General features: G+C 49.5%; 1 protein-coding gene across 1 annotated transcript in view; it reads right to left on the bottom strand.

The window, feature by feature from the left end:
* Positions 1-15,348, bottom strand: part of LOC137657013 (kinetochore protein Spc25-like) — a 58,333-nt gene that overhangs the window by 25,171 nt on the left and 17,814 nt on the right. Inside the window, exon 3 of the mRNA XM_068391364.1 lies at positions 6,106-6,248. Coding sequence (XP_068247465.1) covers positions 6,106-6,248 — 143 coding nt within the window. The remainder of the gene's footprint in view (positions 1-6,105; positions 6,249-15,348) is intronic.

Raw genomic sequence — 15,348 nt, 5'->3', positions numbered from 1 at the left:
CACACCTTGATAGCCTCCAAGCATGTAACTGCAGGAGCTGCATTTTGAAGGAAGTGATAGAAGTTGGGTTCCCTCCGTAGCTTGTTTCATTGGGGGCAAGCCTAGGTATCAGTCCCGAAGGACTTCCATCACATAGCTCCCTGTTGTTATGTTTCCCAATGGCTTGACAGGCATCCATGACTTGACACATTTGAAGGGACTGATGACTTCAGTGTCCCATTTCTCCATTCCTTCCTCTATCCCCCTTATTGGAATGACCAAGCTGAGGGTGAAAGGGTGGAGCATTGTCCATGCCTTTCTTGGCGGAGGAAAAGGCTAGAAGGGTAGATCGGGTTATGGAGATTGCCACAGTCTTCTTCAGTGGCAATCTCAAAGGCATGGTGGAGTTCAAAGCTCTCGCTGTTGCTGCCTTTGAAGAGTCTAGGCTCTCAAAGGTAACTGCACGATGGATAAGGGAGCTATGGCTTTCCTTCCTTCACTTTACCATTATTACCTGTATGTCTTTCTGTGGGAAAAGGGCTGCAGTCTTCACCACTGGGGCATTCTTCAGAGATAATGCCTCCTCTTGCCGAAAATGCCTGGCCAAACCTGAAGCGAAAGCATACCTCCTCTTCAGGACTCAGTATGCCTCCTGGTTTGCTGACTGGTGCACCAAGGAAGTAACAGCCTTCTCACCAGAAAGAACAAGTTGATGTATAGTAGTTCACCCTTATCTCGGGATCTGCCAAATCCTGGGTTGTGGCAATGTAGGCGACTGCACCATGAAAGTGGCCGATCAAAGGGGTCGCCTAAAGGCTGGCCAAGGAAGCAGAATTAAATACCGAGAACAAGGTGGTCCCTACCATCAGCGTAGCTACTGCTAAATCAATGAACAGAGTAGACAGGCCTGCATCCTCTGGCCATGTAGAATCTGGGAATTTACTCCATTTTAAGTCCCAAAGCAGGATGCAACCAAGGCAACTCAAGGGCATAATCCCCCCATTGACAGGAGCCATAGCAGTCTCCCCAAAGGTCATTGTACTCATGAATTATTATTATTATTAATTACTAAGCTACAACCCTAGTTAGAAAAGCAGGATGCTATAAACCAAAAGCCTTCAATAGGGAAAATAGCCAAGTGAAGGAAGGAAATGAATAAATCATATAGGCTATAAAAAAGTAATGAATAACAATATAAAATATCTCAAGATCAGTAACAACGTTTAAATATATCTGTCATATAAAAACAATGAAGAGAGAATAGTGTGCCTGAGTGCACCCTAAAGCAAGAGAACTCTACCCCAAGACAGTGGAAGACTATGGTACTACCCAAAACAAGAGAACAATGGCTTGATTTTGGAATGCCCTTCTCCTAGAAGAGCTGCTTACAACAGCTAAAGTCTCTTCTACCCTTACCAGGAGGAAAGTAGCCACTGAACAATTACAGTGCAGTAGTTAACCCCTTCAGCAAAGAAGAATTGTTTGATAATCTCAGTGTTGTCAGATGGATGAGGACGGACGAGAATGTGGAATGAATAGGCCAGACTATTCAGTGTATGTGTAGGCAAAGTAAAAAAAGAACCATAACCAGAGAGAGAGAGACCCAATGTATTACTGTCTGGACAGTCAAAGCAACCAATATTTCTTTAGCGGTAGTATCTCAACGGCTGGATGGTGCCTTGGCCAACCTACTACCTATTACCTAAAATGAATGCAAGAACCTTGACAAAAACAGGGATTCAGCCGTGGGATTCTCCACTTCCATAGGCACTGAACCGAAATCGAGAGCCATTGGATCAATGATGTCCCGGGACTCCTTCTCCCCTTTGTGAGAAGGGGTCACGACGTATACTTTAATAGAATCTTCCTGCCCTTCAGACCATTTGTAAACTGGACAGGGCATGGAACTAGGAAGCTACCTTGAAGACGTTAAAGGGTTGTCAAACCGACGTTCAGACTCCCTTTGGAGAACGAATTGGCTTTGTTTCTCAAGCCCTCAGACGTTGATGAAGTATTAAGGTTCTTTAGCGAGTGCCTGTCATCGGGTGGTGAGGAGCCTTGCCGTCAATCACTTGGAAGGTCTCGGCATGTGGGAAGATCACGTGTCATAAAACGGTCTTGGCGAGTAGGAAGATTTCGGTGCAAGGAAGGATCTCGGCGCATTGACTGGGAGTGCTGGGATATAACAGGTACAGATGACCTAGTTCCTTAGTAACTCAATATTCACGATCATTCAAAGAACAAGCACGAGGTATCTGAACACATGAAGAATGATCTTGAGGTAACCAATCACAATAGAATCAATCATGTGGAGAACGATGTTGAAGGGATTAATCACAAGATCTTGGATTATCTTCATCGCTTACACTGGTGTTAGGGTAGATCTTGCTGCTCGTACGAGCAAGAAAACCAATCGTGGGCTCCTCTTCTATGAGTGAACTTCTCTCTCTCTCTCTAGGGAAAGATCCTGAGGGGTCCCTCAGAAGTCCAGGAGGAAGGGAAAGAAGGTGGTGCCTTATGTCCTGACCAAAAGTGCATGTGCTCGGTCCACAATAGCAAGAACGTGAGCTCCGTTATCATGTACTGATGCACCTTTCTGACTGGGTCAGTTCTTAGTATCGCACCCCCTCTCCCACACATATGAGGAGAGATTGGCCAAAGCTTCACAAGACTCTGTCTAAATGGTCTTACTAGATTTTGGCAACTTCTTCTGGGCAGGAGCAACATCTGGAAGGTCAGCAGTAGAGAGCGAGGTAAAAAATACAGGTGTGCTGAGGGGAGGGGGGGGGGGTTTGCAGCTCGTATGATTTTTTTTCTCTTTCACTAAAGAGAAGAGCGAGAGAGGGTGTGGCCTTATTGCTGAGTGAATGGATGACAGGTAAAGTAGTGGAATGGAAGGAGATATCATCTAGATTAATGTGGGTAAGGGTTAGGTTGGGTAAGGAATGTTGGGCGTTTGTCAGTGCGTATGGGCCAGGTAGTGAGAAAAGTGAAGAAGAGCGGAATGAGTTCTGGAATGAATTAATTAGGTGTGTAGAAGGACTGGGTAGAAGGAATTATGTAGTTGTCATGGGTGACTTAAATGCTAGAGTGGGCGCTGGAGAGGTAGAAGGTGTCATTGGGAAGTATGGCGTACCAGGTGAAAATGAGAGTGGTGAGAGACTGGTAGATATGTGTGTTGAACAAGAGATGGTAATAAGTGCTAGCTTTTTTAAAAAGAAAGATAAAAATAAGTATACATGGGTAAGAGTGGCAAATGGAAGAGTAGTAAAGGCATTAATGGATTATGTGTTGATAACTAGATTGGGTTTGTGCATGTATTGTACCACTATATAAGGGTAAGGGAGATGTGCATGAGTGTTGAAATTCAAGAGGTATTAGTTTGTTGAGTGTAGTTGGAAAAGTGTATGGTAGAGTACTGATTAATAGGATTAAGGATAAAACAGAGAATGCAATCTTGGATGTACAGGGTGGTTTTAGAAGAGGTAGGGGTTGTATGAATCAGATTTTTACAGTTAGGCAGATATGCGAGAAATATTTAGCAAAAGGTAAGGAGGTGTATGTTGCGTTTATGGATCTGGAGAAAGCATATGATAGAGTTGATAGGGAAGCAATGTGGAATGTGATGAGGTTATATAGAGTTGGTGGAAGGTTGTTGCAAGCAGTGAAAAGTTTCTACAAAGGTAGTAAAGCATGTGTTAGAATAGGAAATGAAGTGAGCGATTGGTTTCCGGTGAGAGTGGGGCTGAGACAGGGATGTGTGATGTCGCCGTGGTTGTTTAACATGTATGTTGATGGAGTGGTGAGAGAGGTGAATGCTCGAGTGCTTGGACGAGGATTAAAACTGGTAGGCGAGAATGATCATGAATGGGAGGTAAATCAGTTGTTGTTTGTGGATGATACTGTACTAGTAGCAGACACAGAAGAGAAGCTTGACCGACTAGTGACAGAATTTGGAAGGGTGTGAGAGAGAAGGAAGTTGAGAGTTAATGTGGGTAAGAGTAAGGTTATGAGATGTACGAGAAGGGAAGGTGGTGCAAGGTTGAATGTCATGTTAAATGGAGAGTTACTTGAGGAGGTGGATCAGTTTAAGTACTTGGGGTCTGTTGTTGCAGCAAATGGTGGAGTGGAAGCAGATGTACGTCAGAGAGTGAATGAAGGTTGCAAAGTGTTGGGGGAAGTTAAGGGAGTAGTAGAAAATAGAGGGTTGGGCATGAATGTAAAGAGAGTTCTATATGAGAAAGTGATTGTACCAACTGTGATGTATGGATCGGAGTTGTGGGGAATGAAAGTGACGGAGAGACAGAAATTGAATGTGTTTGAGATAAAGTGTCTAAGGAGTATGGCTGGTGTATCTCGAGTAGATAGGGTTAGGAACGAAGTGGTGAGGGTGAGAACGGGTGTAAGAAATGAGTTAGCGGCTAGAGTGGATATGAATGTGTTGAGGTGGTTTGGCCATGATGAGAGAATGGAAAATGGCTGTCTGCTAAAGAAGGTGATGGATGCAAGAGTTGATAGGAGAAGTACAAGAGGAAGGCCAAGGTTTGGGTGGATGGATGGTGTGAAGAAAGCTCTGGGTGATAGGAGGATAGATGTGAGAGAGACAAGAGAGCGTGCTAGAAATAGGAATGAATGGCGGGCGATTGTGACGCAGTTCCGGTAGGCCCTGCTGCTTCCTCCGGTGCCTTAGATGACCGCGGAGGTAGCAGCAGTAGGGGATTCAGCATTATGAAGCTTCATCTGTGGTGGATAATGTGGGAGGTTGGGCTGTGGAACCCTAGCAGTACCAGCTGAACTCGGCTGAGTCCCTGGTTAGGCTGGAGGAACGTAGAGAGTAGAGGTCCCCTTTTTGTTTTGTTTTGTTTCATTGTTGATGTCGGCGACCCCCCAAAATTGGGGGAAGTGCCTTTGGTATATGATGATGTATGTATGTACTAAATTTCTGTCTAAGATTTGGGGGTTTGCAATTATGATACTGAAGCAGGCAAGATCAAAGGATCCTTCAAACAGCAGGTGAGAGCACATCAATGGTAGTCATGTCTTCCAAACCCTCTGCAGGTGAAGGAGAAGAGAGGGAGGGAGCAACAGGGCAAGGCTTTAAGGCCCTGGCATCAGCTAGCACCTTAAGAAGCTTATTTGGAGACGGCACACCAGCAATGCCCAATGAAGGCCACAAATTTCCCATGTTTAGGTTGTTGCACGCATTGTCATTGGTAGGCCCAGCTGCCGGCAAACATTGAGGGAAAGGCAAAGGAAGGCTATAATTCAGCTTTCCCTGAAGCAAGCCCTGAACACAGGCCAATCTCTCCTTTCCGAATTCCTCAAGAAAACCCGACCCTAGAGGAGTCTGAGGAAGGCACAACAGGTTCAGAAGAGGAAGGAGAGGAAAAGGAGCTAAAGAGCTTCTTTGTCATCAGTATGTGCATTGCCATGTTAGAAGTTGAAGAGTCTCAGTCTTCTTGCCAAACTCCACCCACTGCAAAGGCCACACATTACACACATCCCAAGAGGATGACAGCGAACAGTCATGCCCTTGCAAAAAACAAAAAGATGACAATACACAGCAGGCTTGCTCATAAACCTGTCACATTTCTTGCCAGGTTTACAATCACACTCACATGTCAGCACATGTAGTCTTCATTACAAACAGCAAAGAAAAAGCAAAAAAGTTATCAGCTAGATGAGGCAGAAAGAAGTAAGTCTGTACAGCTTTCAGCAAAAATCAGAAGTGAGTGTAGAGCCCATTGTCAGGGTTTACCCTCCACATGCCAATAACTACAACCAGCTCAGCTGAAATCATATTCCTATTAAAGGACGCGGATTTGTATTCATGTAGAAACAAATTGATCACTGTGTATTACACTCCACTATAGGTTCCATGAAGCAACTTTACTGCCAAAAAGCTTCATTATTTTCTACCGTTTTACTTTTCATACAGTGCCTTTGTTTTCTTCTTTGAGAGAACCCTAGGAGTTTTGATATGATTGCGCAGTCTCAGTAGACCACTTTAATAAATAAAAACTTATTCTAACAGAATCACATCTAAAATCAAGAATCTTCATTCCCTTACCCATACAGTATAAAGACCTTAACCTAACATTAAGTATTGAGGTAAAAATAGCAAACCTTTTCATTGATATGAAGATTCAACTGTTCATGTTCATGCTGTAACTTCTGCTTCTCCCTTCCTGCCCGATCTTTATCTGTACGAACAGACTCGACATCTTCACGAATACTAGCAATTTTTTTCTGCAATTCTTCTACTTCACCTGAAATTAAATAAATCTTAACCTTCAATATCAAATACTAAGCCAGCCTAATGTGAACTTAACAAATTTTTCAATTTCTCTACATAAGCTTTGACATGACAAATTCGTAGATAATTTGTATTTTTCCTAACTATACAAACCTTTGCTATTTACATGGGGGTAATTACTTCGGCGTAGCTGAATGACGAGCCATAAGAATTTTAACGAGGGTTTACTACCCCTCCGCTAGTTAGCGGGGGGTAGGGAGGGGTAGCCTGCTACCCCTCCCCCCCTCACACACCGGTGAAAGGCTCACTTTACTTAGAGGTAGGATTTATCTTGGGGGACAGGGCTGGCGGGCAAATATGTGTAAATAGCTAAGGTTTGTATAGTTAGGAAAAATACAAATTATCTACGAATTTGTCATTTGTTCCGTAACTGAAATACAAACCACGCTATTTACATGGGGTGACTTAACCCTTAGGAAGGGTGGTAAGTCCCGGCCATACTGGCTTTGGCTTGCCCGGGGATTCCATATTCGAGAGATCAAGTACTCGGACAATAGGGAATCCCTGCTCCTCACTGGCGGTTGTGAAACTGCTGCGGCCTACGTAAGGTGTGTGCGAAGGTGAAAAGTGACTTGTCCCACGCAGTTGCCCTGGAGTTCCTCAGAAGGAAATCCAGGCTAGGACTCTCCCAATACCACCTCGTCAGGGTATGGGGACATGACAGTATTACACCTAATATGACAAATTCAAAGATAATTTGTATTTTTCCTAACCATACAAACCTTAGCTATTTACAAAGGGTTATTACTTTTAGCGTAGCTGAAATGGCGAGCCATTAGAATTTAACGAGGGTGTATTACCCCCGCACTAGTTAGCGGGGGGGTAGGGGAGTGGTAGCTAGCTACCCCTCCTCCCCCTCACACACACGTGAATACTCACTTTCACTTAGAGGTAGGACTTGTCTTGGGGGACAGGGCTGGCGGGCAAATGTGTAAATAGCTAAGGTTTGTATGGTTAGGAAAAATACAAATTATCTTCGAATTTGTCATTTGTTCCGTAACCGAAATACAAACCACGCTATTTACAAAGGGTGACTTATCCCTTAGGAAGGGTGGAAAGTCCCCAGCCATACTGGCTTTGGCTTTACCCGGGGACTCAGAATCCGAGTGAGTCACACTCGAGAAAAGGAGTCCCTGCACCTCACAAGTTCCTTGCTCCGCAAGGAACCATGTGGCCTACGTAAGCTTGTGTGTGAAGGAAGAAGTGTGACCCGTCCTAGGCAGTTGACCTGGAGTTCCAGAAGGAACTCTGGGTTAGGACGTTCCCAATACCACCTCGTCAGGGTATGGGGGACGCGACAGTATTGACTCAATACTCGGAACACAAGGAAGCATGGTTTACCTGCAGAGGTTCGAGGTCAGCTATGCAGAGACCAGGATGCTGCTTCCCCGTAGAGGGGATGATGAAGAAAGAAGTAAGGGCCAGGCATACTTCTTTCGTTCATGCAGACTAAAACCTGATAACAATGCCCTCAACCTTCTGCTACCTGTCCAAAAAGGAGCCTGAGATTAGACCAGCAGTTGTGTAGCCACCACAGAGCGATAGAAAACGTATCGAGACTCCTGTGGGTCACGCCCTGCAGGAAGCGGGCTGCGAAGGTCATCAGACGCTTCCAGACTCCAGCTTGTAGCTCCTGCGTCACAGAGTAGTATTACTCGAAGGCGAGGGACGTTGCGATGTATCCAACATCGTGCTGTAGGGCGACGTGACGGGGGAGGGTCTGAAGACAGGTCGAGATGAATGTCCTCGAGTCCGGGCTGAAGAGGTATACTGGTGACTCTCCCCCCATGTCCTCCTTGTGTTCCCAAATCGGCTGCAACTGAGGCCAAACTGCAGCTGTTCCCAGCGCTAACCTCTCGATTCCTTACTGGCAAGAAAGAGAAGGTCTTGGGACATCACACACAGAATGTAGACTCGAAATCTTGAATGAATCGGACCGAAGGGTCGGGACCCTCAGATTCTGAGTCTAGCCAACAACTCAGGAGCGAGCCTGAATGTTGCCTTCCCCTCTTCCTTAGAAAGGGGGGAGTAGTAAGAGACCAAGAAGATTGCTTACACACTGGCCGTGGCCAGAGTGAGCAGAAGACCCAAGGCGGAATACAATCCGAGGCCTGTCGTAAAAGGGTCTTGAGAAGATCTCTTAAAGGACTAAAAGTCCGAGCCATGCTCCAAGTTGGAGGTCTTCCTCCGACTAGGGCAGGGACGATCGTAGCTTCGCATGAGCGAGGATAGATCCAGCGGGCAGGAAAAAGTTATTCCTTTAAGCCTGAAGGTCAGGGAAAGGCTGAGCGACAGGCTTCATTGCCGAGAGCGGAAAGGAGTTTCCTCCAGCCGAAAGGCAATAAGACCGTTATTGCTGGAGAAGAGGCCTCACGGGAAGAGGTATATCTCCCACGGCACCCACCACCTTAGACTCTTCACTTTGCCTGGGAGACCCCTGTGGATGACTATCGCAGATGACGCGACCTCCGTACCGCGACTGTAGCGGGTTGTCTCTTCTAGAGGAGGAAGCGTAGTGTCTCCAGGCATGAAGCCGAAGCGACGCCCCGGTTCGGGAGAGATGTCGCAGTGTGGTTGCTTGAGTAGTCTGCGCCGTGGGAGAAGCTCTCCCGGGAGTTCCGTCAGGGGAAGCAGAGGGTCCAGAAACCGTTCTGCGCATAGTCCCAGTGGAGCTCTCCCATTGAAAGGTTGACAGACAACCTGGTTTTGTTGAGACCCATTGTCCGCAGACAAAAAGGAGGGAAGACGCAGGCGTCGAAGTTGTCCCACCATCACCGGAATGCATCTTGCCAGAGTCTCGGGGTCTGAGACTGGGGGGAAGACTAGTGGAAGCTTGAGGTTCCAAGGTGTCGCGATCAGGTCCCCCAGACCAGCACTTGCTGGTTACCCAAGGTCAAAGACCCCTAGGTACACTCTCTCTATGAGGCTCTGCTCGGATAGTCTGAGAGAAACATTCCCCTGCCTGGAATGAGAGAGCCGATGGTGGAATTGAGAGAATCTCAATCATCCTGGTATCCCTACTGCAAGATGTGAAGGTGTGAAAATGCGTCCCCTGCTGGTTAGAATGAAGTCGACGCGCAACGGGGCGACTTGGCAGGAGCGGTAGGATCTGAAGAGGGGCCAGACTAAGGCCCTTAAGCCTGCCTGAATGATGGAGAGGTATCCTTCAGGTCTTGACCATAGGCCAGGACCGGAACATGCACCCCCCCCCCCTTTCCTTTGACGAGTCCGAGAACCGCATCAAGAATGTGGGGAAAGGACGAGAATATCCACTACCATCAAGAGGCTCCATAGGTCAACACCCATTGCAGGTTTAATAGTTCCGCTGGTCCCATAGGGCCAGGGAGTCCGGTTAAACATTGCCTGAAGCCACCGGAACTTGGATCGCCCCACATGGAACTTATCCTGAGGCGACCGTTTGGACTATAGACGGGTCAATGAGGAAAGAAGAACTAGGAAACGTTCCAAGGTAGGGCTGAAAGCTCTGCTTGACTGAGAACAGGTACTGCGACTCTCCTCAGTCTTGCCACAGTCAACCGAAAGGAAGGCTCGGAGGATGCGGTAACAGAATCTGGCGTCCCCAGGTGGTCACCCATCCAAGTACCGACGTTGCTTCGTTGCTTAACCTCGCTGGACGGACGAGAAGCGGGGTTTCCAATGTGGTAAGGCGGTTGACTCAATATCATGGCCAGATACTCCAGATGTTGAGGCAGAGGAAGAGAAGGCTCCAAGCAAAATACCATAAGCCCACACTCATGGTCAGCATCCGGAAGCTTGTCCCGGCGCTGAAGAAGGTCGAAACCCGAGCCTACCGGAGTTGACCAGCCCTCCAAACAGCAGAGGAGGCGGAAGCCTGCACCTGAGCGGCCAAGAGGAAGGCAGGGAGAGTTCTCTGGGGAAACAAACCTGCTATGCCACGGCGGGATAGCCACACTGCATCATAAGCAGGAATACTTGCAGTCTAGGCTGAATTCGACAAGCACCCTGGAAGATGGATGGAATGGAAACTGAAAGTACCCGTCCTTCCGATCCAGGGTTAAAGGAGTCCTGTCACCTCGTTACCAGTCTGATCGATTCTGCTGGTCTACGCTGGCCGAAGTTTGTTCGACAAACTTGATCAGGGCTGAGAGGTCGACTATGGACATCCCCTCTCAGATCCTTCCTTACAAGAAAGGATCGACTGAGGGGGCCGGGGGTGAAGCCGTCGATGATCCTAAGGAAGACCTTCGCCTAAGGTATGGATCATTCTGCCCAACCGGGAAACTCTGCTGACGCTACGGCATAGAGGTTCAGAGACACTGAATTCGCTGACAGAGACGGCAGGCACGATATCCTTGGCTACTCACAGAGATTGTGCGGGAATGGGCATCGGGAAGCTGTCATTCGGATGAGTAACCTTAAGCATCCTCCCAGCGAAAAAACCTGCAATCCTAGAGTTCGTGAACTCCTTTTAGGACTATGCCCCCCCGGGGGAGTCTCCCGTGCCATCTGTTCCTGACAGGAGGAAACTGCAATTGGACACCTTGTCCCAGTTGTCGTAGCCGATAACTTAGGCCGACGTGGTTGAAAGAAAAGGGCGCTGGAGCCCTGCAGAGTCTGGAAGAAAGCGCCTTGGAGGAGTGAAACCGGAAGTTGATTTACTCCGCACAGCAGCTGTCTAAGCCTCTGTCCTTGGGCACAGACAAAACTCTTCTCAAGAATGGAAGGGTGTCTGAGGTCGTCGACCTCCACAGATGAGACACCCGAAGGAAGCCTTCAGTCAGCGCGTCCAGATGGTACAACATCGAGCTTGTCCGCAAGTAGATACTTAACGACGACTCTGAGCTCGAGAGGAGGAAAGTACCCTTGATCTTCCTGTAGCTTCCTTGAACCAAACCTCGGGCCGTAACCGAGGAGGGAAAGAACCTGGTAAGCTCCCAGAGGAAGAGGTAAGCAGTCACCCCTTGTCCGATGGAGAAATCTTGAACGGAAAGCCCCCCCGCCAAAAATCCTTCCAGGGCGGGAGAAGGAGAGAGTACTCGTGCAGGAGAGGGGACCCTCGAGACCGACCTCTTGGGAACCAACTTCGCCCTGGGGGAAGTCACCACGAAGTCCACTCCTCTCTTTCTCTTCAGCGTAGGAGAGACAGCCGCTGGTTTGTTACCCTGGCCGGCGAGTGCTGGTTTCATAACCCTCATTAACGCCCGTGCCAGCGGACCAAACCATGTCTGCTGCTACAAGGACACAGAGTCCGAAATCCTCGCTAAGGTGAAAGGGATCGGGCGATCCTTTTGAGTGGACCCGACGGTACCTGCCTGAAAAGAAGGTGGGGAAGAATGCTGTGCTGACCTGTCTTCGTCCTGCACTACCAACCTGTGCTTGGATGGAGGTGATCCTGAGTGCCGTCTAGGAGCACGCGTCCCTGCTGCTACCACCGGCTGTGGAATTCGCCGCGAACTATGGTCGCGCGAGGGCAAACGGTCGCGCGGGCGCGCAGGCGAGCGGGTGCGCGGGCGAGCGGTCGCGCGGGCGAGCGGTCGCGCGGGCGCGCAGGCGAGCGGTCGCGCGGGCGCGCAGGCGAGCGGTCGCGCGGGCGCGCAGGCGAGCGGTCGCGCGGGCGCGCAGGCGAGCGGTCGCGCAGGCGAGCGATCGCGCCGGCGCGCAGGCGAGTGGGCGTGAGGGTGGGCAGGTAAATGAACACGTGTCCGAGGCGACGAACGCAAGCGATGGCGTGACGGCGAGGGATCATGCTGCCGCGTAGGTGAAGAAGATCGCTGGCGATAATGACCACATGATGGTAAGCGATGGCGAGCAGTATGTGTAGGTGAATGATCGCGTGATAGGGTGCGATGGTGATCAGCATCCGCAAGAGGGCGAGCGTTCAGGGTTGTGCGATGAGGAGCAGCATGCGTAAGCGGGCAATCGTGCAGGGTTGTGCGATGGCGAGCAGCATGCGCAGGTGAATGATCGCGTGAAAGGGTGCGATGGTGATCAGCATCCGCAGGAGGGCAATCGTTCAGGGTTGTGCGATGAGGAGCAGCATGCGTAAGCGGGCGATCGTGCAGGGTTGTGCGATGGCAAGCAGCATGCGCAGGTGAAAGATCGCGTGAAAGGGTGCGATGGTGATCAGCATCCGCAGGAGGGCGATCGTTCAGGGTTGTGCGATGAGGAGCAGCATGCGTAAGCGGGCGATCGTGCAGGGTTGTGCGATGGCGAGCAGCATGCGCAGGTGAATGATCGCGTGAAAGGGTGCGATGGTGATCAGCATCCGCAGGAGGGCGATCGTTCAGGGTTATGCGATGAGGAGCAGCATGCGTAAGCGGGCGATCGTGCAGAGTTGATGGTCGCGCGATGGCGATCAGCATCCGCAGTTGAGGGTCGCGCGATGGCGATCAGCATCCGCAGTTGAGGGTCGCGCGATGGCGATCAGCATCCGCAGTTGAGGGTCGCGCGATGGCGATCAGCATCCGCAGTTGAAGGTCGTGCGATGGCGATCAGCATGCGCAGGTGAGCTAGTAGCTGGCGAACCATGTTCCTTCAGAAGTGTTGGAGAACGTTGGCGTGCCAGCTGTAACACACGTGGGCGATCCGGAGATCGCTGGCGAGCTGATGATCGCTGACGAGCTGATGATCGCTGGCGAGCTGATGATCGCTGGCGAGCTGATGATCGCTGGCGAGCTGATGATCACTGACGAGCAGAAGGCTACGCGTGGAAGCCTGCGCAAAGAAGAAGAGTCCTTGACCCCGACCTGAACCGAAGTTCTAGATCGCGAGGGCGAACGTGGGCGCACAGAGCACGTAACAGGAACCGCAGGGAAGATCATCTTGAAAGCGCTGACGAACAGGAGAGCGCTGATGAGCAGAAGGGTGCGCAGGGAAACCCTGACACGCAAGGGAAGAACCCCCGTGGGGGCAACCCTTTGCCCCGAAGGGATCGTTGTCCGCCGGGAGACTGATGTCCGTCGGAAGACCGCTGTCCGTTGGGCAGACCGTTGTCCGTCGGGAAGACCGTTGCCCGTCGGAAGACGAGATCAGACTGCTGTCCATCTGCACCAAGGCGGAAGATCAAGAAAAAAAGGAGTTGTAGGCTGCAAACGGAGATCCAAAAGGGCGCCTCAAGCACCCTTATAGGGAGATGAGAGGCCCTTACGACGAGGCGGACGGAGGGCCTTACGGCAACAGAAGAAACCTCCGAAGAGGAGTCTCTATGAGTGTACTCTCTCGCGAACGAAAGAGAAACACTTCGTGGAAGAGACTGGTCAGCCAGTGACCTAAAAGGAGCAATCCTCCAAAGAGGAGCTCCTGCAGTTGCCCAGCCCCTTGAGCGAAACTGCAGGTGCGACCGCTCAGCACCAAGAGCATAGTCGCACGAAAAAAAGGCAAGAGAAGAACCCCCCAAAAGGGGAAAAACTCAAGCCTGGACAGGAAAAACTTCCCTCGGAAGGAAAGTTATCCGCCCAAGGAGGCAAGCCTCCTGACTGTTCTAAAATGAACTGGAGAGCTGTCCGTCGACACGGGAGTACTACCAGTAGAAGGAGACACGCCCCTGACGAAAATACAAGGGGGAGGCAGCAACAGCCGAATCCCCAGGACTCAACCAGACAGCTCACACCGTTGCTATATTACAGAAACGAACTAGATCGGTAACTGTAAAAAAAATAAAACAAATAATATTAGTACACATTCATTCCCCCGGGAAGGCTCCGAAGAGGAATCCCGAGGGAAAGGAACAAGAATTACACAACAGGCACGTGCCCTCACAACCACTTACACTCGCGGAAGGAGAGCTGTAACCAAAACAGAATTATAACAATTATAATTATGTAACTATGTAATTATGTAATTTAAAAATGAATGAACACTAAAGAAAGAACGAAAACCCCGAAAGGAATCGTTCTACAAGCTGAAAAAACAAAAAAAAACAACTACAATTAGATTCATAACTAATTGATACAAACGTACGACGTAGCAACCCCCCACACGGAAAGGAAGCTAGGCTACAAGGGCGTAGTAACACGTAGTAAAAGGGTGAACGACCTCAAGAGAGAGAGAGAGAGAAAGACATAAGTCAAACTCGATCGCCACCCATAAAATACGCCGTGGTGGCCTAACTGCCGAGGCCTCCACGTAGATATCGTACACTACACACACACATCTGAAAAGGAAACTTACTTATTTCTATACTCAAATATATATACAAACACGAAAACATGTTTACATATATATTGAGTAAAAGAAAAGTAAGCGATTAAGTAAAGACAAAACAGACAATGGCTGCCAAGCGAGGACCAAGACAGAGACGTCTGTCACAGTCCGAGCCAAAAGTTAAAGTGAGTATTCACGTGTGTGTGAGGGGGAGGAGGGGTAGCTAGCTACCACTCCCCTACCCCCCGCTAACTAGCGCGGGGGTAATACACCCTCGTTAAATTCTAATGGCTCGCCATTTCAGCTACGCTAAAAGTAATAACCCTTTGTAAATAGCGTGGTTTGTATTTCGGTTACGGAACAAACTAGGAACACAAGGAAGTCTGCAGTGGTTTGAGGTCAGCTATGCAGAGAACCCAGGATGCTGCTTTCTCCAAGGGGGGAGAGGATGAAGAAAAGAATAAGGGCCAGACAGATCTTTTCATTCATGCAGACTAACACCAGGTAACAATGCCCTCAACCTTCTGCTACTTGTCCATCAAGGAGCCTGAGGTTTAGACCAGCTGTTGTGAAGCCACCACAGGGGCGATAGAAACGTATCGACCCTCCTGTGGGTCATGTCTTGCAGGTAAGGGGCTGAGAAGATGGTCTGAAGCTTCAACATCCCCGCTTGTAGGACCTGCGTCACTGAATTATGCTCCATGAAGGGCAAGGACGTAGCTACACCCCTGACATCATGGGCTCTAGGGCGATGCGACGGAGAAGGGTCAGGATTCAAGGCCGGGTGTAACACCCTGTGAATCCGGGCCGAGATGGTATTCCTGGAGACCCTTCTCTTCGTTTCCCAGGGTCCACGAACGAGGCTTGAGCCTGGAGACGAACCGCAGCCGTTCTCTTAGGACGCCACCTCAGACTCCCTACCGGCAAGG

Source organism: Palaemon carinicauda, chromosome 18 (assembly GCF_036898095.1).
Source record: "Palaemon carinicauda isolate YSFRI2023 chromosome 18, ASM3689809v2, whole genome shotgun sequence".
In the NCBI taxonomy this organism is placed as follows: Eukaryota; Metazoa; Arthropoda; class Malacostraca; order Decapoda; family Palaemonidae; genus Palaemon; species Palaemon carinicauda.
The sequence above is the reverse complement of the archived record's forward strand: the minus strand, read 5'-3'. Positions and strand labels throughout refer to the sequence as shown.